We start from the raw sequence: 22725 nt of genomic DNA on the forward strand, positions 1-22725 counted from the left end.
TGTTCCTTAAGGTAAAAGTCAAGATGGATTGTGTTGCCAGTGAAACAATGACAAGTCTCCTAGGGATGTCAATGGCAGCAGAATTAAAGTTTCTCTGCATTTTAAAAAGTTATAATGAAAATTATTTTGAAGGTATTACCTAATAAGTAGATATTTTTGCTGTGTGTTGGCAGCAAGATCTACTATAGCTTTGTAGCATGTGAGATTTATATGGGAGTCAGCTGAAGTACATGAGACAGCACAAGTTGGGTGCAGTTGGTGTGTTTCCTGTATCAAAGTGGGCTTGTCTTGTGCTGCACAGTGGGCTTGAGTTCTGATGTGAATTTGGCAAAGAGCTTTTAGAAGTCTGTTTTACTGTTATGGAAGTGTGTTAGAAATAAACAGCAGTAGGATAACACAAAAAAGAAGCTAGGAAGGACCTACTGGCTGCCTCAGCTTGCTCTCCTGTAGGAGAGCCTTCATACTAAACCTCTGAGCTTTGACATTGCCTTTCTGTAATAAATATCTGAGAAGTTTGTTTCTAAGACGTATTCACTGCAATTTCACCAAGGGTAAACAATTTCTTGTTAATAGTTGCATAACATCAAGGTAGAAATTCTGCTCTAGAATTAGATGGCTGTTTATACTGATTAATCATGAGAGTGACAACTGTGGTTGGATTTTGTTTTTCTGGAGAACTTTAATACTGTGATAAAAATGCTGAAATAAGCTTGGTTTATACAATCTTAATTCATTGTCATGTGTCACTTTATCCATGGCCACCCATCTCATTCATTGCAGAGAACTGTGATTAATATTTTGTTTCCCCACTCTTAGTTATGTCTTTGTATTACTTAATGCATGTTGCTCAAGTATTCTGAATATAGAGCTCTCTTATTATTTTTTTCTATAATTCTTCATTTGAGGTCCTAAGAGTTTGGCACTTCTGCAGATCTGATTTCAAGGAATCTCAAGTCAGGCTTCCATGAAATTATGATCACAAAGATCATCAGCAGAAAGTTGGCTTAAGCAATCTGAGAATTGCACTGGGTGATGCAGCAGTAGGTTTTCCAAAAACATGTTTAACTGCCTTAATAATACAAGGCTACCTTTCAGCTGGCTGAATCCTGCGGAGTTTCTTTCCACATTATCTTCATTAAATGGGAAAGGTATCCTACAATTGTCCTATAAGCAGTGTTACTTCCTTATACAACTGTGGTTTATCCTGAAGTACCATACGGGAACCAAATGAAATACACAAATCCATATGGTAAAATAGTAAAGCACTGCATATTTAATGCTCGTAATGTGTATGCCAGTTGTGGCAAATTAAGGTTGCAGGTAACCTGATTTGAAGGGTGCTGCTTTTTGCTGCTGGACTTTACAAGCTATCTTAAAATGTTTTGATTGCAACATATATTAACATAGGAAAGCCTTAACTTGGATACAGAATTTTGAAACATAAATGAATGCAAGTCCAAGGTCAGTGTTTTTCCCTTTGAGGAAATGCTTTGTAAATATATACTTGGCCTCAAGTCTAGTCCCTTGTGTATTCTTTGCAAGATGTGTGCTCATTAGCAGATCATGGCTTCTCTCCTTCAGGAATTTTAATGTTTTAACAAAAAACTTGAGTTCAGTGTTTGTTCTGGGGTGTTGTCATGTGAGATGTTTTATTATTTTAACACTTTCTAAGAATCTGTGCCTTCTGGTGGTGGTTTAGATAGAAGGAAGAATGTAGTTTTCAAAGTTGCATGTCTGAACATTTGGATTTTGGAGGATGCAAGTTCTTCTTTCATGGAATAACATTGATAGGAATAATTTGCAGTACTTGGTCCACTCTCCTTTTTGTATCAGATTGGCAGACAGCACTTCTAGCTCTTCCTTTTTGTTTTCTTTGCTGGTCAGATAATGTTAGTTTTTTGGAAGAAGAATTATATGGTTTAATCAAAGATGGAGAGAACTATGTTGCTGTGTCTGCCAGAAGTCAGGCTAACACACCTGCTGCCTGATGAAACACCTGCCAACACTAACTAGCATCAGCTGTGGGCACTTCACCAGCTGTAGGGGAAGTTTTCTGGGGCAGGATTTCATTTGAGTTGCCACTTTAAAGATTCAGTAGTGGTTGCTGGATCCATTTCACGAGAATTTTTAGCATAGCAAACTTCATCATCAGTTATTTTGTGGAAGAAGATATTGCCTACTGACTACCTACCTCATCTTCCTGCTGAAAATGTAAGTTACCTCTGTAATGGTGTAGAAAATGGTTAAGAATAAATAAGGGTTTGGAGATGAATGTAGAATTGAGTATTTATCCATAGCATACTTAAAATGTTTAGATCACCTACAACGTTACTAAGTAATGTGTAAATGTTGTGCAGTAGATGAATGAGTAAGGCAAGGACTTTCTCTGAACACAAAGCTAATCACTGAAGGGGTGCTTTTTCACAGAATATTTTGCACTGTAGTATTGCTTAGTATAGCAACCTTCTAAAGTAATGCTCCATATCATTAAACACTCTCAGAGTAAACACCTACAAGGAGTAAATTAAGCTTGCGGAGACCAATATGTTTGTCTTTGGTTAATTCTGAGGTCTAGACTTTACAGTCTTAAATGTTTTAAACATTGTATTAGTTATACTAGTTTAATTACTATCACCTGAGCAGTATACTGAACATGGTATATATGTGACACTGTAAAACAAGCATTCTATACTAAACAGACTTGTGAAAAGTCTGTATGCATAATTTCTTACCTGCTGGGCTTTCATTTGCATCACAGACAGAATAAGTATTTTCTGTGTTGCAAAAGAAGAACATAACCATGTGCTGAACATCATTGTGTTAGGAAGCAGTTATTTCCAGAAGATTGGTGCATTGCTCAAAGCTTCAGAGAACCAGCTGTGTAATAGCCTCCCCACAGGTGACTTTTTGAGACCTTGCAAGTCCAGGCTGAATTTTGCCTCAAATGCCTTGTGGGTGATGTTAGAGAACACTGCCTTTTTTTTTTGGGGGGGGGGGGGAGGGAAGAAAACATGTTTAGTGTGTCAATTTTGGAAAATATCTTCATGGTAGATTAATTTTCAGGTCCAAAGAAATCAAACACCTTTGGAACTAATTAACCACTATTGGTAGAATTATTTTTTAAATTTTTTTTTATTGGAGCAATTATGTATTGTTAAATTTCATTTTAACTACTTGATATTTTGTGAAAATGACAGTGCTGTCACTAATGCAAGGAGTAAAATGCTATGATAGAACAGGCTTTTTTTTTGTCTCTAAATCAATTCTGCAAGAATGGAATTGGTATTTAGTTTGGCAGTGTGTTTTTTGGGCCTCCAACAATAGATTATTTAAAGACAAAAGATTGAGAGCTATTAAGTCAGATATCTGTGTTAAAGCTGTAAAAACAGTTTTTGTAACAACAGGAGGCTTGTAAAGGAGCTCAAAAAATGTATATAAGAGACACCCATGACAGTGAGTTGCTGCTTTCTCACTAGAAGGATGCTAACAAAAGTCATTTAGCACCGCCTCTGTACTCAGTTGACTTTACAATATTTAACTTTAATTTGCACATCTGAAAAAACAAACAGAAATATTAATGAGAGTAAAGCTGAAGAAAAGGACAACATGTCCATTATTCTAAAACACTGACAGCTTTATTGCTGTGAAGCTTTATTCATGTAAAGTACAGCCCTATTTCCAGCTTGTACACAGCAGTACATTAAATTCAGCTGCTCTTGTTTCTAGGGCTGTGCGCTTTACAAAGAAATTAGTGAGAGCAGTGATATGTGGTAAACTTAACAAATGGAACAAATAGACCACTGTGGCTTTTCTCACTTTTCAAGTGTGAATGTCCTATAGGAAATACATCTTTAAACAGCAGTCAGAGGACAAGGCTGTGGTACGCAGCTGTTCACTTGACTTTCAATACCCATGTTGTCACAGATGACAGTGTATCCACTTTGTGTCTGGTAAAGAAAGAGTTGGGCTTGAACTGCATCTCTTACTGCTCAGTAGATGTCAAAGAGTATTTTTCATCATTGTGGATGTTCTTCTTGTAAACACCTGATCCACACGTTTTGGGGTGTTGAAGCAAATGATTAAAAACAGTCTTCCGCTCAGCATTTCAGTACAGTTAAGAAACTCTTACAATGTATTTCAGTTTTGTTGAGTCTTTTGTGTTGTTTTGGCTGTCAATTAGAACCAAGGAGGTATGCTGGTGATTTTCTACTATTTCAGCAACACTGTCAAAACGCTGTATAGAGAAAACAAGAAATAATTAGTGGCATCCCTTAATGTTGTAACATTTATAGTAATTATAGCATCATTTTTGTCCTCTCCCAGCATGGAGGAGATTAGAACTATGACTCTTACCGAGATGTTCTGCCTCTTGGTAAGAGCACCAATCCTGCTCTCAGTCCCAATTCCAATAGCAGACATATTAAATTTGGACAATGTAAGATAGAGATAGTGGTAATATTCTTTTCATTGGTGACTGCTGCTTGCACAAGCTGAACCACAGAGTTAATATTAAACACACACCACTTACAGCTAACCTTAATCTGTCAAGCTACACACTGTGTGGCAGTTTGGAATCTGCTTTATTTGCAGTTCAGCCACCTCAGTAAGAGCAGAAGACTCTTAAGAAAACATGGTGAAGATGGCTGTCAATGAGCCCTGTTTTAGCTATGCCATTTTAATGTCAGCCTCTGTAAATTAACACTCTGAATCTACTAGGCCCGTTGATATTCCTTTTGGTTTCCATCCAAATGGGATTATCTTTCTTTTTGCCTTCAGGTCATTTATGACTCTTTGTGGAAGGCCAGATAAACTTCAGGCTTCTGAGCTATTCTGTAACCCAAGAACTGTTGCCTGTGAGGCAGATAATTAGGCTGAGGCAAGCCTACTCTCACATGCCTGAAAAGTCCCCTCCTGTGTGGTGATGACACACAGATTTATTGGTGTATGAGGTCCAATTCTCTATGCTGCTGTTAGAATAATTTTCTGTGATTTTTGCGCTCTAAACATTCTTTATTTGAAAACAGAATTAAAAGTACAGTTATTTTTCTTTTTGATAGAGGTCCTTTACAATTTTCCAAGAAACTTTAGAATTAGAGTCTTAGGTAGAAGGTGACTAGAAATAGCTGGGGGATTTCTCTAGTAGCTGCAGTTCTGATCCTGGTAGCTTTTCAGAATAGTTATGAGCATGCTTCCAACTTGATCTGTGGCTTTAATTAGTTTTAACATGCAGGAGCTGATGCTAACACTTGTTTTCTCTAGTTTGGTATACTTCAATCACAATGCATGAAGAATCCTGTCAGTCATACTGCAACATACTTCAGTCCTTGCTTATTAAAGGTAGATAAATGAACAGTGTTTGGAGGGGGGGGTAGGGGAGGAAGAAAATCTCACCTCTTCACCACATTTTTCTCTTCCTAATGCATACTGTCCTGTTGATTCAATAAAACGTATAGGAATGTTGTATACTCTTCTGTTATAAAACACAACCAGTGTGTATGGTTGCCTTGAATCCTGTCCAGAACTCTTTCTTATTAGAAATGATCCATCCTAAAGAAAGAAAATGTATGTAACTTTTTATAAACTTTTTTTTTTTTTTTTTTTAAGTTTAATAGGCTGTGGTTTTGTCTTTTTTAATTGCAATAGCATTAAATCCTTTTCTATCATTAGGAAAATCCACACAGTAGGAAGTAGCATGTATTTCTGCTGCATAATGATAGATTTGAAAGGTTTAAGAGTGCTCTTTGCATCCTTTCTCTGCCTGTTCAGAGAAAGGGATTAAGAATAAACATGCATATAATAAGTGACAGCAGCCTGTTGGATTTCATACATTATTAGGAAATGAAGTTGCTGTAAAAAAGGGGACAGCAGAGGTGTTTCTCCAGACCTATAGCTACTGGCAGTGTAGCCCATTGCTCACTGCCTGGCAGCAGCCTATGCTGGTGACAGCCCCTTGCTCTAACCTGTTTTGTGAAGAGTGGGAGAAGAAAGCTCAACAATGGAAGTGTACCTGTTGCTGGGGATGCACCTCTGCATGTTACTGTGCTCTTCAGTGACACTAATTCCTTGTAGACAGACTAGGTGAGGACTCATTCTCCAAATAACTAAAATGCTTAGTGTTGTCATGTCAAAATACATTGCAGCATCTGTCTTTCCAAATACTTTTTCACATGATCCATTGGATTGTCATAGAGATGATTTAGAAGTAACAGGGCTTTGCCTTCTCTTTTAGCACATGCAACAAGGAAAGTCTCTAATCTATAACAGCATTCTTTGCAGCGCAGTAATCTTTGAACTAAACTGAGGTAACTTCAGTTACGCTCCTATAGTGAGGGAAAGTGTTTCACCACAAGAATTTTATGGTTGGCACTACTTGCACAGCAGAGTATTCTGATCTGTTAGTCATACAACTGAAGTTCTTAGAATATTTCTGTTTGTCTTATTTTTTTTAAACACCTGATATTATTCCTAGAACAGACATTCCTTGAAAGTGACCTACCTTGTTAGATCGATACAGTGCATCTTCTGCTGTTTTCCGATCACAGGTTGCAGCATACCATGCTTTACTATGAACACCAGCATCCTAAAAAGAATAAGAGAGTGAGTTTCACCTGAAAAATAATAAAGAATTTGGCCTGTGGGAGTGTTACTATTCAATAGTAATGGCTGAGAAGAACTCTGATGCAGAATTGCTCAAGAAACATTGAATTCAGAAAATTCTTTGCCAGGAGCTGACCATTTTTATTGACCAGAGGAAGAACAAAGGAAAACTCTTGTGTTTAAACAGTGCTAACATCTGATAGAAGGCTCACGTGCACCAGAATAAACCCTGATAGTATTCTACAGGTTTGACTAAAGCATGATCTGGCATTTTTAAAGCATAAAGATATTCTAGTAGAATATAAAGATAGTATTCAGGACTTGTGGAATAGCTTGACCCTGAACAATTCTGATGTTGCTTGGCTGTGGCCTAGCCCATACAATATCCAGTGGAGGTAGGTATCTAACTTTAGGAATGAAGCTTCCCATATATGTCTGTGAACATGGTCAGCATTACCTACATCTGGATAACATGGAAGTAGGAAAAGTGCACCTTTTGGCTTCCTGGTGTTATTAAATGAGCACAGAAATGTATGCTGTACTACAAAACACAGAATTAATGTCTCTTCTCTACTTATACTGCAGTTCAACACCTGAGACACGGGCCCAGTTCAGGTTCCCTGTTGGACTGAGTATGAACATATCTTTGCATTTAAAATAAAGCTCTTGACTAAAAGGCATAAAACACCATATGTTTCTTGTAGGGAAGATTACATTTGGGATGGAATACAAGAGTGGCTTGTATTTAATATAAATTATTGGGAGTCCCATTTATGTGTAGTGTTCCCTGTGAACACTTCACTAACATCACTCTTCTTTCCAGTCTTTTCAATGCTTGGCAGTGCTCTGAACAGTAACACAACCTAACCAGAACCTTTTCTTCTAGGGAAAGACATGGGCCAAAGGACTTCATGGATGGGGACATGGGTACAGATACAAGGTAGGATTATTGGCACCCCTAAAGATAGTGGATTCTGGTTTAGAAGATAAAAACTCATTTCAGAGGAAGTGTCCAGATGAAGAGATGTGAGGAGGGGAGGGCAGCTGGGAGTGTGAAAGGAGATAATGATTTGCATAAGAGAAGCAGTGGTAATACAAAGATGCAGGATTGAATGCAAGTTTGTGAACAGAAGCACTGTTTTAGAAAATGTATGGAGATTTTAGACAGGTGTGGAAGGGGAAGGATGGGAATGAGGGATTAGAAGCAGCAGAAGAACTACACATTATCAGGTTCCAATGGCTAGAAGATGAACTAACAGGTTATCAAACCAGCAATCACAAAAATCAGGCTCTTGCTGAGAAGTTTGATGCCAAAACTGACTCAAGAGTGTAGAAGGCTATAAAAATAATGCTGAGAGTATTTCATAATCAATGCTTCTGGGTATTAACCTTCAGGGTCATTTGAATGGTTTTGCTCCAACTTTACAGTAACAAAGTTAATAATAAAACTCATTTTTTCATGGAAGATTTATGAAAGTAATCTGTTATCTCAGTAGGGAAAAAAAAAAAAAAAGATGAAGTTGCATGTAATGACTATTTCCTTGCTGCTGGTAGTGGAATGCCTTGGCCCCTCCCTCGTGCTCATTTTCTTGCTTCACAATGAGATAGTTTGCTTTAGTAATATCATAAGGAGAAAAAAAATCACCTTTCTGTGTTTTTGCCTTTGTGTGTGTGTGTATGAGTTTGACAGGTTGTTTTTCTGTGAGTTTAACTTGGCTCAGCTTGATGCAGGTTCAGAACATCAGGGAAGCACGTGGCTGGGAGGGACTGGCTGTGGGCACTGCACTTAATTTGTATGTTGGTTCGAGCCATAACATGCAACTCTATCTCCAAGATTCTTCCATGTATTTTTCCAGTCACACTATTAATTGTAAAAAGACAAGAATCGCAAGTATGTAAAGTACTCAGCCGCTTAAGTAATGACTCCAGCAAACCAATCTTTGTTCAGCAGAACAAGAAAGTCGGCTGGTCCAAAACCTTTCTTCCTAGCCCTCTCTATGGGCTATAATCTGTTCACAGAGACCCACCACCAAAGTTTGGATGGGAACAAACAATGAACATTTAGGGCAAAAATCAAGGCCATAAGCACCTGCACTGTGAGGTATTCTACAGCTCCATTATAGCTAATTGGTGGGAAAACACCACTGACTTCAACAGTTAATTTTAAAAGAATAATAATAAAATGAATGTTTCGTTAAACTGTGGTTTTGCCCAAGGCTGTTATATGAAAGCATAATTGCTACAAGCTGTTTTAGTGTCCATTGGATTGGTTTTTTGAAAGTGATTCTTGTAATAAATTTCCAGTATGGCATTGTTAAAATTGTTCCAGAGATTCAAGTCCTTTGTGTTCCTCACTGTTGTATTATCATTGTCATGTCAGACTTTAGAACACTTAATGTTATTGGCTTTGCACAATAGAGCCTTTGTTTTGCAATAAGCTGAACTATTTTTACCTTGCTTGTGACTACTGGGCTAACGAGAATGGTTTTGTGCATTCTGTAGTTTCCATTCCTCCAAAATGTGAATAAAGGGAATAGCGCTGACATGAAAATAACTTTGCATTTGCTCAGGTCACTCAAAGCTTAACATTGCAACAAAAAGCAGCTAATAGCGGCAGATGTCTTGGTTGCATAATCACTTCAGAACTCAGTATATACTGCTAAACATTAGAAAACAGGAAAACAGAAGCTCATCAGAGCCATCTAGATCTATGTACATAGTTAAAAATTTTCTTGTTTCAAATGATGTCAGATTATTATGGACTGGGAAGCCAGGAATACTTTAAAATGAGTGGCTAAGTGGCACAAAGCATAGGTTTGATATAATGGCATTTATGCATTTTTCCATGGTTTGTTGAAACTGTCCTATGCTACATGTTCTAAACAATTCTGACCTTAAGCAAACATTTAGATTACCTGCATCATAGAAAAGTTTTCATTGCAAACAGGAACATGGGTATCCCCAGCAAAGGAGTGTAATTTTTAGAGAGGGGTGAAAATGCTATTTGAAAGTGAAGGATAATGAACTTAGTTAATGTTGTACCAACCTGGTCCGCAGTACTTGAAATGGATGAAATGCTGCTATGAGGGGAAGTACCCAAAGCACGGCTTGGGGCTTCTGGCACCTCTGCAAAAGAGAGAACAACGTGGGGAATTTTTCAAAGTAAGTTTTGTTTTCCTGTAAGAAATCGGTATGTCACGGTGACTGTCAGAGATCTGGACAAGTTTGACCTTTGCTATTATTCAGGAAAGCCACATACTGTAAATACATGGGCTCAGTACTGGTACCTGGGACACCAGCCTGCTTACAAGAGGAGTCCTTCCTCCTAAAGAGAACAGTTGAAATGACTTGTTAAATCTGGCTCTGGTTACTAATCTTGTAAGAAAAATGCCTAAAAAAAAACCCATTAAATAAAAAAGAGAAGAAAACAATTAAGTAAACCAGTGTAGTTTTTACCCTGTGATTCTGTAGCAAAGGACAATGAAAAGGCAGAAAGTGCAAAAAGCATCCAGCCCAAGGTAAGAGGCAGTCATGTGGTGAGGGAGTCAGCAAAACTAATATAGCTCAGATATTTTTTCACTGATTTAATCCAACTTGCATGTTTGTACATGTGTGCAAGAAATCCAAGTGGCAAAACAGAGAGGCAGAACTGGTAGGAAAGATTATGAAGCTTACTTAAATTTGTGATGGAAAAGCAGAGTAGAAAATAGTTATTATGGCTGAAATACAAGTGTTGAAGAATTAAAGAAATACAGAAATTACAAGGAAACTGGTTGAGTACTGTTGCAAATTAATGACATGATAGAGCAATGGAAAGTAAGTAGAGATAACTGTTCTGATTAAATAGAATCTTGGCCAAAGACAGTAATTGTTCTCATAGGATATCCTGAGTCAGAACTCATAAGGATCACTGAGTCCAACTTGGCACTTGTGATCACAGTTAGGTATGTACTCAAGTAGATAAATGTTAAAGCTCTTTCATAAAATAATGGATTTCTACAGAAAGGAAATATCTCGCTCTATTCATTCTGGACTTAAGTAGAACATTTGATGATGTGCCATATGGGAATCAGTACTTTTGATGAAGAGAATAAAAATTAGCACAAGGCTGGTATGATGATGAGGAAGAGATGGCAGGGTGTGCTGAAGAGGTATTGGCTGTTGGGCCCAGTTGTGTCTGTGATAAAGCTGTTAGGGACCAAATAAGCACCAAGCAAGAACATGTTAAAGAAATGTTGCTAATTAGAGCAGCTTTTAGTACCAAATGACTTAAAAAAAAAAAAAAAAAGACAAACCTTGAGGGCAGACTATTGCACAAACATGAACCATTATGGCAAGAAAGACAGATAGAATCTTATGTTGGGGACTGACCCGTCTGCCTTTTTTCAGTGCTGACAAATGGGAGCAAGGCACCCAATCTCCAGTAATTTGCATAATAACTCTGAAAGAATCCCTTAATTTTACAAGCTAAACTACACCTATTCTCATCTTCGTTTGCATTATGCAGACTTAATTCTGAACCAGTTAACATACATGGCATCTCAAAGTAATTTAAAGATGAATTGTAAGTTATATATCAATCACATCTTAAATCATAATCTGAACAATACTTACTTGGCAGAATTAAGGGCTTTTGAAGCGAAGACCTGAAATAAACAGAGAGATTACAAAAAGGTCTGTGGGAAACCTTTTTCTTTGCCCATTGAGAGATAAGACCCAGATACAGGTCCTGCTAGTAGTGACGATCAGTAATTTAAACATCTGGTTTAAACCTCTATTGCTTAATTGGGTTTATAGCCCTCCCTGATTTTGGTGGCAGTTATAGTGTTTTGATGCATTTGGCACATTTGATTATTTATTTATTTATTGCTGCTGAGGGTTTTCAAGAAATCCGATTCAAAAAACAAAAGGCTACAAAGAAAAGAAATGCTTTCCTTTGAACTTTCCCCATCTGTGTTCAGACTGAGCAATAGGAGTTGGTGCACTGAAATATTCAAAAGATGACAAAAAAGACTTTTACTTTGGGTTACCACTTGGAAGAGGTGGAAGTGGGAACTCATGGCTGGAACCTTGTCGTCGTTCTGCTGCTGTAGGTTTGTCTGTAGTTTGGGAAAGACAAATAAGAGTCAGCGTTTCTTTAGAAACATGTTGTCCCTGGTAAGACTGTCTCAGTAGATGAAGGAGGGCTTCTTTACTTGTTATCATCTTTTTGGAGGATTTTCTCACGTGGAGGCTTGCCATCCTGCTACCGTCATTACTGACTAGTGGCACTCTACCAAAGTTTATAAGCAAATAGCTGCACTCTGAGTGCCCACAGAACTCTGTGGGAGCCCTGCCTTCTGGGGGGCGAGCTGTGTGACACAGAGGACAATGCTGGCTGCTCAGCCAGAGGAGCTGCAGTGGGGCTGCAGTTACCCTGTGTCAGGCAGCAGCCCCAGCTGAGCTTTTGCCTCAAGGTGCTGCCGCCTGGCACTGATTTCCTGCCTGTGTGATGGACTGGCTCTTGCCAGGAGCCATCTCTATGTGAGATGCTCCTTGCTGAGCTCAAAATGATGCGCTCATGCTTCCCCTCCCTTCCCCTGTCTCTGCTTTGAGGACTATATGGCACACTGCTGCTGCGTTATGTCATGCCTTATGCTGCCAGTAACCTCAGAAGTTTTATTGCGACTGCTTTTAGAGAACAATGATACTCAGTGCAACTAAGGCTGGCCAGATCCAGTTCTAAACTGCTAAGACCAGCCTCTCCTAAAATAACAAGGATAAATTGGATGTGATATTGTTTGTTTCTAATAAGAAAAATAAATAACTTTGATAATGTCAACTTTTCCAAACTAGTGGAGAAAATTTACCTTCATTTACAGTGAAGTTGTCTCTGGAAGGCAAGCATGGTTTCTGTAATTAAACACAGAATTACAATACTAAATAACATGTCATTACATTATTTACACAGCAAATATCTTTTTACAGTTGTTGTTAACTAGTTTACATTCAGAACTGATGGAGTCCTGTGGGTATCAGGAGGCAGGGGCACAGCTATTCTGAGAAGAGCCTCTGGCTGTATGGCAATGCAACTTGGGGTTTTGTGAAGTAGATTTGGAAAGAATCCTAGTTTGTGGGAATGAATGGATGGACAGAAGAAAAATTCAGAAATGAGTACTTTAAGACTTTTTCTTTTAGTTTTCATCCCCATGAGTAATTTACAGTTCCTTCTGACCTCAAGTCCAGAAATGAAGAGTTCATCCCAAATACTTTTGAATCAAAATTTGAATATTTTCATCTTTGTTGATCTGTACATACAGATGTCTGAACCCATTCTTCTTTCTGTACTGAAGCTCAGACTGCCAGTTTAGCCACCAGTAAAATCCCTCTCAGCCTTCTACTTAAGTTTGGTTTTTTTTTTTCCTCCTTCCTATTTTAAATTGATGATAATAAACAGCCAGTTTCAAAATATGTTTCCTATTTAATTTAATAGGAATTTTCAACAATTTATCTCTTTTTCCTACTGGAAGTTTTGGGATTTCTTATAAAGATGAAATGCTTATTGAAAAAAAAAACCTGACTAATCCTGGTAAAATCCCACATCTTTCTTGAACTATCATTCTGAAAATAAATGTATGTTCTTTGTATGTAGGCCCTATTTATTTCAGGGATTTCCTTCTTATTTCTCATTTTAATTCAGTCCTTGCAGTATGTGCATATTGTTACATTCAGGGGAGACTTATCACTTTCTACAGCTTCCTAAAATGCTGTAGCAAACTGGGGGTTGGTCTCTGCTCCCAGATAACAGTGGTTAGGATGAGAGGTAATGGACTTGAGCTTCATCAGTGGAGGTTCAGGCTGGATATAAGCAAGTGTTTCTTCTCAGAAGGAGAGTAGTAATGCACTGGCACAGGCTGCCCAGGGAGGTGGTGGAGTTACCGTCTCTGGAGGTGTTCAAGAAAAGGATAGACATCACTCTGAGTGACCTGGTGTAGACTGGTCACACACATGGACTTGTGGTTGGGCTGGATGACCTTATTTCTTTTTTCCAACCTTAATGATTCTATGATTGTAGGGTATCAGATCCAAACATTCATTTAATCTAAACATTTTTCTACTTGAGCTTTCTCCCTGCTACTTATTTCATGTAAATGCATCCACGCTTATTCTTCTAGTCTCTCTTCTGCTTTTTCTGTGCCTTTACGTTGTAGCCAAATTCATGATCAAGTTTGATCACACAAAGTTATTGCTTAATTATACAATTATAGATCAACTTACTGCTGGATTCACACAAAGTTATTGCTTAATTATACAATTATAGATCAACTTACTGCTGGATTTACTGCATTAGAAGTTTTCTTTCTGTAAATTGTAGGAAGAAAGGAACATGGTTACTTGGCTGATACATGGAATTCATTTAGCAACCAAGCACGTGCATGCTATTGCTGCTGTACTTGGGTAGATTAAGCAATCCAGCCAGCATTTGCCGTCAGCAGCACACAGTGAAAGGCAATGTCACTGGTTTACAAACAGCATTCCTCCAGAAATAATGGAAGAATAGCTTGTCTTCCCCTAAAGTCACAGTATTGTTCATTAACTGCAGAAAAAAACATTATTCCTGAATTGATTGCCACAGACCAGGTTAGGAGTTGGCTCCCAGTACAGCCAGTATTAATTTGCCCCACCCTCAAAGAAGTAGCTTGCCTATTATTTTTACTCACAGGGCCCTTGGTAATGGAGATGGAGCTGCTCCAGTAGGAAATTTAGATTCTTGTGTATTATTGAAGCTATGATCTAGAAACAGATATGAAATATTTAGCATGCAATATTAGCTTCGCCTGATTAATGGGTTTTCCTCACTGTATTTCAATGTTAACATATCAGAGGTTAAAAAAAAAGCCAGTGGTTTGATTTTCTTGACATGTTTTCACTCTGATTGTATTAGAAAACAGTTCAGGAGCATTTCTTGCTTGTTGCTGGCTAATACAGATAACATTTACACTGACACATTCCACTGCATGGTACGTTAAGGTCACCAGTGACATACTGACAACAAATTCTGCTCATACCACCATGTTTACAGTACAGAATACTTACTTGCATCATTATTGTTTGCTTCATGGTCCTGTAATGGAAAAGTATGTTAGATTTGACAAGAAGCAATTTAATTAAGTGGGAAGTGCATAAGTTATCTGTGGTTGCAGTCTGTACTAGTTTTTAATTATATATTTGTATAGAGAGCATACAGTATCCAGGATATTTTTCATAGCTTCTGTTAGGGGATTTGAAAAAAATTAGCCAGCCAATTAATTTTGAACATTATAATAAACTTAGGCTTTCATAGAGTATGGATAAAATTGACCCTGAATTTTGTAGTGAGATCTATTAGTTCATATTTCATTTCTGAAATTGAAAGCTCAAATTCTGCAGCAGACATTTTGCACTGAACTAACAGTAGTGAGCAGACTGACTTTCCACCTTCCTAGAACAGAAGCAATCCAATTTGTTTTGTAGTTTCTTCTGTAGATGCTTTCTTTTGGCACCCAGATACTGTCCTTTAGGGGAGACTTTGCTCTGAAAAGTACAATTTAAAGAGGCACCAGCTACTCTTTTTTCCATTTTCACCCACCAGGTTAATGGCTTTTCACTAATGTTGGTTACAAACACATCCATTCCCTGGTTGGAATGGTGTGATCCTCCCAGTCCTCTTAAACGCAATTCCTCTGGGGACAGCATTTTCAAGTGATAGCGTTTACTCACACTACCCAGTCAGTGAAGGCACTCGAAGGTACTCCAAACTGGGCAAAATAACTCATTGCTACTGAAAGTCAAGTTCTTGTAGTTTAAGCAATTTTTCTCCCCCCCCCCCATCCCCCACACCTTTTTTTTTTAAGTACAGGATGGTATTTGTACTTGAAGCCGTTTGAAATTTTTTCTTAGACCAATACAGGTGTCCAATATACCTCTTCTGTCCCAAAGATTAGTAGCCAAAATTACAATATTAGGTCAATCTAGCATCCAAACTTATCAGTTTCTGTTATTTAGTTCAGATAATAAAACTGAAAGGATACAAAAATCAAAAGAGAGTTTTGCACACCCTTTAAATGGGCACATTACTCACTGTTTTTGGATGAAGGCGATTTCTGGGGAGAGGCAAAATATTTCTGGAAAAAAACAGAAAGTCAGTCAAGATAAGTAGGATTTTTACTTATTTTGTTTGAATGTTTGACTTAGATATCCATTGCAAGATCTAGAGAGTCCTGAAGAAAATGGTTTTAGTTACAAGTATACTCCACCACAGTGGTTGTGATGCTCTACCATATAGAGGAACCCATTTAGAAGAGCTTCTAGTTCTGAACTTTGGTTCCCCTGCAGCTGTGCACAGGGGACCTAAACACTGTAACAGTGTTGTGAATTCCACCTGCTCTTCCTGGGGCATATGACCTACTTGGTAGAGTGATGACCTAGGAATGAGACAATGTCTTGGTTTCCAAGCAGCTTCCTATATTTGTGGATACACAGGAATGAAAGAGACTGCATGCTTTTTTTTTTTTTTTTTTTTTTTTAAACATTAATTTTCCTCTAGGGACTTGGAATTTAATAACAGATTTACCAACTCTGTTTATACAAGCAATCCTACACCCCATCCACTACAAAAATGTCTTGTTTGCGAGGGCACAGAAGCCAATAATAGGACTTCAATGTAATTTGCAGAGATGTTTTACCACTGTATTAATTCTTGATTGATATTAATTCTTAATTGATTCAAGAAAATAGCGCCTATCTCGCAAACTGGCTTCAGTACAGGAGTTAAGGATGAACTTTTATTCTCAACGTACTCCAGCATCTCTAGCTATTTGCAAATCCTGACTCCTACGAATTGTCCAAATGCTACACAATAAGTAGAGATTAGAAAATTTTGTCTCCACTCTTATTTGTTATTAATATAAACTGCTGCCAACTTACCTGGAAGTGTCCAGCTTAGGTGACTCTCTAGTCATGCTGTGCATGTGCGAGTGCTCTGCATTCTGAGCACGTGTAGCAGGAAGTGGCTTAGTGAACCTTATAGTCAAATGTGAATTGAGGAAAGAAAATCACATTTAACAGTGATGAATAGAAAAGATGACCCACCCTACTCCTGCTCTGCCCCTTAAAAGTCCTAAAAATTACCCTTATGTAAGTAGTAGATCTTTTAGTACATTATGTTAGGGTAATTGAAATTAACATAGAAATGGATAACAATCTTTGCGTAGGTATTTTAAAGATAATTATTAAGCATATTACATCCAGACGAGAAAATACACTTTCCAACAAACTTTAAATAGTATACAAACACTCATAGCAAGAGATTACCTGGATACGGGTGGTGGTGAAAGTTCTTCCTTTTAAGAGAAAAGACACAGAATTTTTTGGTCATTTTGATTTCATAAAAACATTTCTGTGATCATATTTATATTATCATAGCAATATCTTATTTTTGTATTGCTTGTGGTAGAATTCTGCCTGGTGATGTGCTTGAGGATGGTAGGAAACCACCACCAATAGATTTGGAAGCCCTGAACACACTGGTGTGGTCATCTGTCATGTCAGAGCCAGCAAGCAAAGAGAAAATTACTGTGTCAGAACTGTCATTACTCCTTTGCCTGTGACTGTGCTTCTCTGGAGAGCATTCTCCTAAGCTCCTGCTTCCCAGACCCAACTGCTATCACATAGGACTAGAAATTTCAACCCCTTCCCAGTTATTCTATTTGGCAGATATCTTGAATTGCTTTGCCAACTTTTCTGTGAAGGAAGTGTCAAAGCACTAAGCGAAAACAGATTTGTTCCATTTTTCCCCTTTCAAAGACTGATTTTTATATGCATATACACTCTATAATCACTTATGTTACTCACAGACAGGGTACAAGAATCAAACTACAGGAAAGTCTTACCTCTTCTTCAGGAACCTCGTACACTTCTGTAGGACAGGGTAGAGAAAGCAAATCCTTTAGATAGCAAAAGTGCACTACGTGTTACCAGAAAAACTGAACAGAATTTGTATCAACTGTATTTTGCCTCTGGAAAAGTAACTCGGAAAGTTGTCCCTGCTCCTGGTTCTGCCTCCTAAATCCTCAAGCAGCCACAGCCCTGCTGCTTTTGAAACAACAGAGAACTCAAGGAAGTGTGATAAACAGTCGCTGTATGAAGGAGAGTTTTCTCCACCCTTACTAACTCCCCCCACCCCAGCCTCTCAAAAAGCAAGACAAATCCTGTGTCTTGCAAACCTGGGACTCTTTGGAAAGGTGCATTATGACATCTGTGGTAGCAGTCAGCCTTTCCCTGACTCTCAGGGAAGAAAAGATCAGGTGAACCATACACTCAGATAGATCCCTTTCTGTTTCATGTCCATCCCTGGGCACAGAAGTATTTTAATTCACAGATACTAAAAGACAAGAACACCATCGTCCTTACTCATGCCCACTTTATTCAATGGAAATTCAATTTTATGTCAGTTTTCATTGCTTTTATTACTCTGAAAAGTATCCACATTCCCACCAGGGGGAGATGTTTTATTTTTTTTTAGAAACATCTGTCTAGAGTTGGCTGTTGCTTAACACTGATTTATAGAAAGTCTAAGATAGAAAATAGCATTTAAAATATCCAAGAAGCATGTCACAAATCCTCAGGTCATTCGTAAGAAACTTTTATAGTTTATGCCTCGAATTCATTCTGTTTGATGCCAAGCAATTACTGACACATTCAAGGATACAAAACAACTTGGAGTTAGCACAGCTAAGGAAGATTAAGCAAATATGCACATACTTAGAAAAGCAAACATGATTCTCACATTTGCTTCTTTTTTTTTCCCCCTTTTTCCAAATAAATTGCTTTTTACAGAACTTAGGAACATTGTTATCCCAGGGCATGCAGCACATCAGCCTACATGGAATTTCTCACATATTTTAAAATCACATCAAGATTCAATATTGAATGTTGTTTCCTCTGGTGAAGTGAGATTAATAGCATTCCAAGTCCTATAATTGTTTTTGCCGTATTGATCAATTTGTGTTCCTCTATAGACAAGATGACTAAGAATAAATTAGGTTGGGGCAAATGACTTGTTCTAGTTTTATTTGTGCTTAAAGCAGACTTACCAACCAACCTAGGCAAAACAAATGCTATAACACTGAAAAACTGAAAGGGAAACATTTTATGTATTACATGGTTTCTGTTGGGAATACATCAATCATAACTTAATATTGCTCAGTCTTAAGTTATTTTGTTTCAGCATCAACACAAACTCCACATACCTTGCATGTCAGAGGCAAGAGAGGGCTTTGCAGGAGTAGGGAGGGCTGATTTTGTGGGTGGCTTCGTGAATCTATTCACAGGAGCTGACAACATAATTTACATTATATATACCTATATGTTGTGTATATACATATTACATATATAATTTAAAAATAAGTTACTGTTACAATAAGAACAGACATTAAGCAGGTGCAAGTGATGGCCCTGAACAAATTAACTGAGTCAGAATGCAGTTCTTATTTTAAAAAGGAAACATCGCTCAGTATTCATGCCTTGATACTGTTTGATACTGCCAGTTATGTCAGAGAGCAGAATTAAACACTTCTGTTTACCTTCACCTTTGGACTGTGATAATTTAACTATCCAGCTAAATATACTTAAAATACAGAAGTAAAAAATTAATCAAAGTGTATTTACTGGAGATCTAAAAGGCTTCTTCTTGTTTCCCATGGCAATTCAGCTGACAGAATTTTAATGCTGTGGCTCCCTTTGTTGAGGGGAGAGATCACACACCACAAAAAGCTTCCTGATAGTACCAGGGATGGACTTTGAACTCACTGAGAGAGGCAAGAATTGTATATAACTTCTGTGGCCTTGTCACAGGCCAAAGGAGCCAACTGCCTGTTTCCAAGTTCTTTAACAGCTGCACCTCTACTCCCTGAATGCTAAAAACACATAAATTTGATTCATTTTTTTCTCCACTGTTATTCCTAACAAAGTAATAAACAACTAGCTTAAACATCTAGAACTCACGTTTTACAGGTAGTGGTGCACTGCCTTCTGTGGGTTCAATATAGTTATCATCATCATTGTCGACTGGCACAATGTAATTATCCTATAAGAAACACAGGACAAAAACCATCTACCAGTTAAACCTCCATCCCACCAATGATCTATTGCCCACAGTAGTTGCTATTTCACAGTGGCTGTTGCTACAGACATTTATCCTTGTTTATGGATGGGAATCCCCAAGACTGAAAACCCTTTGGCAAACAACCCCAGTTCTGGACTGGTTGATAAAGCCCTCATTTCCCTTTGGTCCCAGGGTAATGTTTGAGGTTGTCTTCTCTCCTTATTGCCTGCAGCTTTTGGATAATTATCTATTAGTAACCTGCGTGGTACTTGCAGATCACTGCTTGTGATGTATCAAATATTTTGTACCATACAGGCTAATAAAGACACCAGTCTTTGGCATTGCAAAGTCATCTACTAGGGTCAGTCATTTAAACTATCTGAATATGTAAATGCAGACATACACATACAAACATTACCTCATCATCACTGCACTCCCTCGGCTTTGGTGGTAATTTTGGTTTTGTAGCAGGAGATGGCAGAGATGGTTTGGATGGTTTCTTTGGTCTGGGCAAGGCTGAGCTGGGTGTGCTTGGAAGAGGTTTGTTGATGGGAGGAAGCTGATGGTGACTGGTGCGATTGTCTTTTAAATGTGGAAAAAAAAAATTTAGTTGAAATTGCTCATTGGCCTCTGGACAGTATTCTGCTACCTATGCAAATAGGTCTGTACAGTTGTTGAAACTTTAGGAAAAAAGCAAAACTAAGCATCTGCAGGTCCTGACAGCGAGATTTGTGTACCAGCTGGTCCCGTTTGTTGCGCTGGGTAGTGACCCAGTGCTCTAGAACAGGTTGCAGTGTGCCTAGACACTGACTGTTGTACAAACGCCTACTTAACGCTTGGTGAGAAAGTGGTAGCCAGGTGTTATGGCTTGTTAGTTAGTATATCCTGTACCAGATGGTGAAAAGGAGTGCAAAAGAACTTATCTGACGTACAGGAAATAAGAGCACAAAGGGTGGGACTGAAAAAACTTATGCCAAGTCCTCTAAGGTGTCATTTTAGAAATCTGTTTCCTACTCAAGGAACATGAAAGCGTACTGTTTATGAGCTTCTGGAAGCCTATGTATGTCACTACAGAACTTCAGTGACTTTTCTGTATCCAATGACAGTCTCAGAACCGAAAGCAGCCATCATGCTGACACTTCTTCTCCTAGTGGCCCAAATCTTCAACTAACAAAAGGTCAACTTCTATTCATGTCAGTGCCACATGCCTACAAAAAAAATTCCAAGTAGAAAGCAAGAAAGCTTTTCTGATAGATGGATTTAAATAAAACCTTGCTTCATGCTGTTGTTTTTTTTTTTCAAGATATTTATCCTCAGTAATAATATTGAAGGACAACAGGGAACAAATATTTGAGCTGGTTCCATTTGTTTAATTTTTTATTTTTTTTTTTAATTTTTAACTGATTTTGGAATGACTACACTAAGGATAAAGAATGGTCTCGTGTTAAGTCTTATGTTCTTAACCTTCAAAATGAACTCTCATACTAAAAATGCAGAGGAGCATGGAGTTCAGTTAGTGACATTTCTCATACTTTTGCTTGAATTCTGTGGTTATTAGATGCTTATCAAATTCTCTACAACATTATATTACAACTCTAAGAATTTCTAGAAGCAATACTAACCTGTTTCATGCTGTAATAACAAATCATATTGTCTGAAAGCCAAAGATCTGATCATCAGAATTAAAAGCAAACTTTTGATGAAAGGATAGGTTAGTCCACTTGAAGCTACTTCTTTCTTAGTACAAGTAAATAAGCAGTTATCAAGCTGGTGTAGCCAACTTTTCCATACCTACCTGCATATTCACCTCTAGAAATAGGGAATGCAGAGGGAATCTTCTTATTTTCCTGTTCACTTGGAGGTGGTTCATAGCTGTCATCAGGATTCTCCTCACTGGGGACCACATACATCTCAGAGTCAGAGTGGCCATCTGGATTTTCATAATCACTGTCCTAGAAAGACAGAACTTCCTTTTTCTCACTTCATAACATACTAACTGCTTCATAGCAGAATATGACACAAATATCCTTGCAGTTGCGCAATTAACTAAATTATGAGAACACATCCTTGAAAGGTCAAGTTATCCTCTGAACAAGTAGGCACCTCAGCCTGTACCCCCTCCCAGGAAGGAAACAGGTCACCTCAGGGTGACACTTATATGGTATGGCAATTACTTTATGTGGCACTTGACCATGACCTGCTTCATTCTAACATACTCTAAATCTTTATCATAAAAATCTCATTTTTAGAAAGAAGTGCATTTTTCTACCTCTTTAAAATACAAGATCCCAGTTTCAGAATAGTTCAGTTCAAGAAGTCTCTCACATTGATAATATTCATTTATTTGCTCATGGCTATCACTGACAGCATTTCTCATATGTACCTAAATTGAATCTGAAAAAACTAAGGTAGCCAAGAGTGTAAATAACGCAGATGTAACAATACTACTGAAATGTTATCTTAAGTTAAATCAGAATTAGATGACTCAAAACTAAATATTTATTATTATTGCTTGTGCTGAACTTGTAGCTACAGTAACCTCCTACACTACCCCAAGAGACGTACTTACAAAGTCATCTGACCATTGTTCCTCTTCATTGTCTGCATGTTCTAAACCAAACATAGAGTTACGTAAGGAGGTGGAATAATGAACATAAATGCTTATCTTAAGCACAGATAGGAAAAAACAAAAACACCCCAGAATCTACATATTCAATTAAAAAAACCAAGAGCTGACATTTTCTTAAGTGGTTCACGTATCACATTAATAGCATCAAGAGATTCTGCTGTTTGTTCATTTAATCCCCTACTTACTTTTATGTTACTGTTACAGACACACTGGTTCCGAATTCTCTTATCTATAGAGCAGCCTACATGTAGAACCCTGATAAATGACAATTTTGAAAGAGCGGATGCTTGTTACTTTTAACTCATATTGGGAAAACTTCTCATGCCTTTCTTGTCTCTCATTTTATATGTGTGAGCTACTTTCAGAGCTGTTGGTA

General features: G+C 37.8%; 1 protein-coding gene across 6 annotated transcripts in view; it reads right to left on the minus strand.

The window, feature by feature from the left end:
* Nucleotides 1-3519: 3519 nt before the first annotated feature.
* The window catches only part of BLNK (B cell linker), an 88271-nt gene continuing 69065 nt past the window's right edge, over nt 3520-22725 (minus strand). For all 6 annotated transcript variants that reach the window (XM_015867182.2, XM_015867181.2, XM_015867180.2 and 3 more), the window contains 19 exons: nt 22290-22330; nt 21516-21672; nt 20139-20302; nt 19621-19702; nt 18867-18950; nt 17508-17533; nt 16930-16958; nt 16543-16638; nt 15698-15740; nt 14674-14701; nt 14298-14370; nt 13908-13938; nt 12447-12489; nt 11618-11696; nt 11212-11243; nt 9644-9723; nt 6497-6580; nt 5392-5547; nt 3520-4234 (listed from right to left, as the gene is read on the minus strand). In XM_015867182.2, the coding sequence (XP_015722668.1) occupies nt 4115-4234; nt 5392-5547; nt 6497-6580; nt 9644-9723; nt 11212-11243; nt 11618-11696; nt 12447-12489; nt 13908-13938; nt 14298-14370; nt 14674-14701; nt 15698-15740; nt 16543-16638; nt 16930-16958; nt 17508-17533; nt 18867-18950; nt 19621-19702; nt 20139-20302; nt 21516-21672; nt 22290-22330 (1448 nt within the window). In that variant the 3' untranslated portion in view covers nt 3520-4114. The remainder of the gene's footprint in view (nt 4235-5391; nt 5548-6496; nt 6581-9643; nt 9724-11211; nt 11244-11617; nt 11697-12446; nt 12490-13907; nt 13939-14297; nt 14371-14673; nt 14702-15697; nt 15741-16542; nt 16639-16929; nt 16959-17507; nt 17534-18866; nt 18951-19620; nt 19703-20138; nt 20303-21515; nt 21673-22289; nt 22331-22725) is intronic.

Source organism: Coturnix japonica, chromosome 6, assembly GCF_001577835.2.
Source record: "Coturnix japonica isolate 7356 chromosome 6, Coturnix japonica 2.1, whole genome shotgun sequence".
NCBI lineage: Eukaryota > Metazoa > Chordata > Aves > Galliformes > Phasianidae > Coturnix > Coturnix japonica.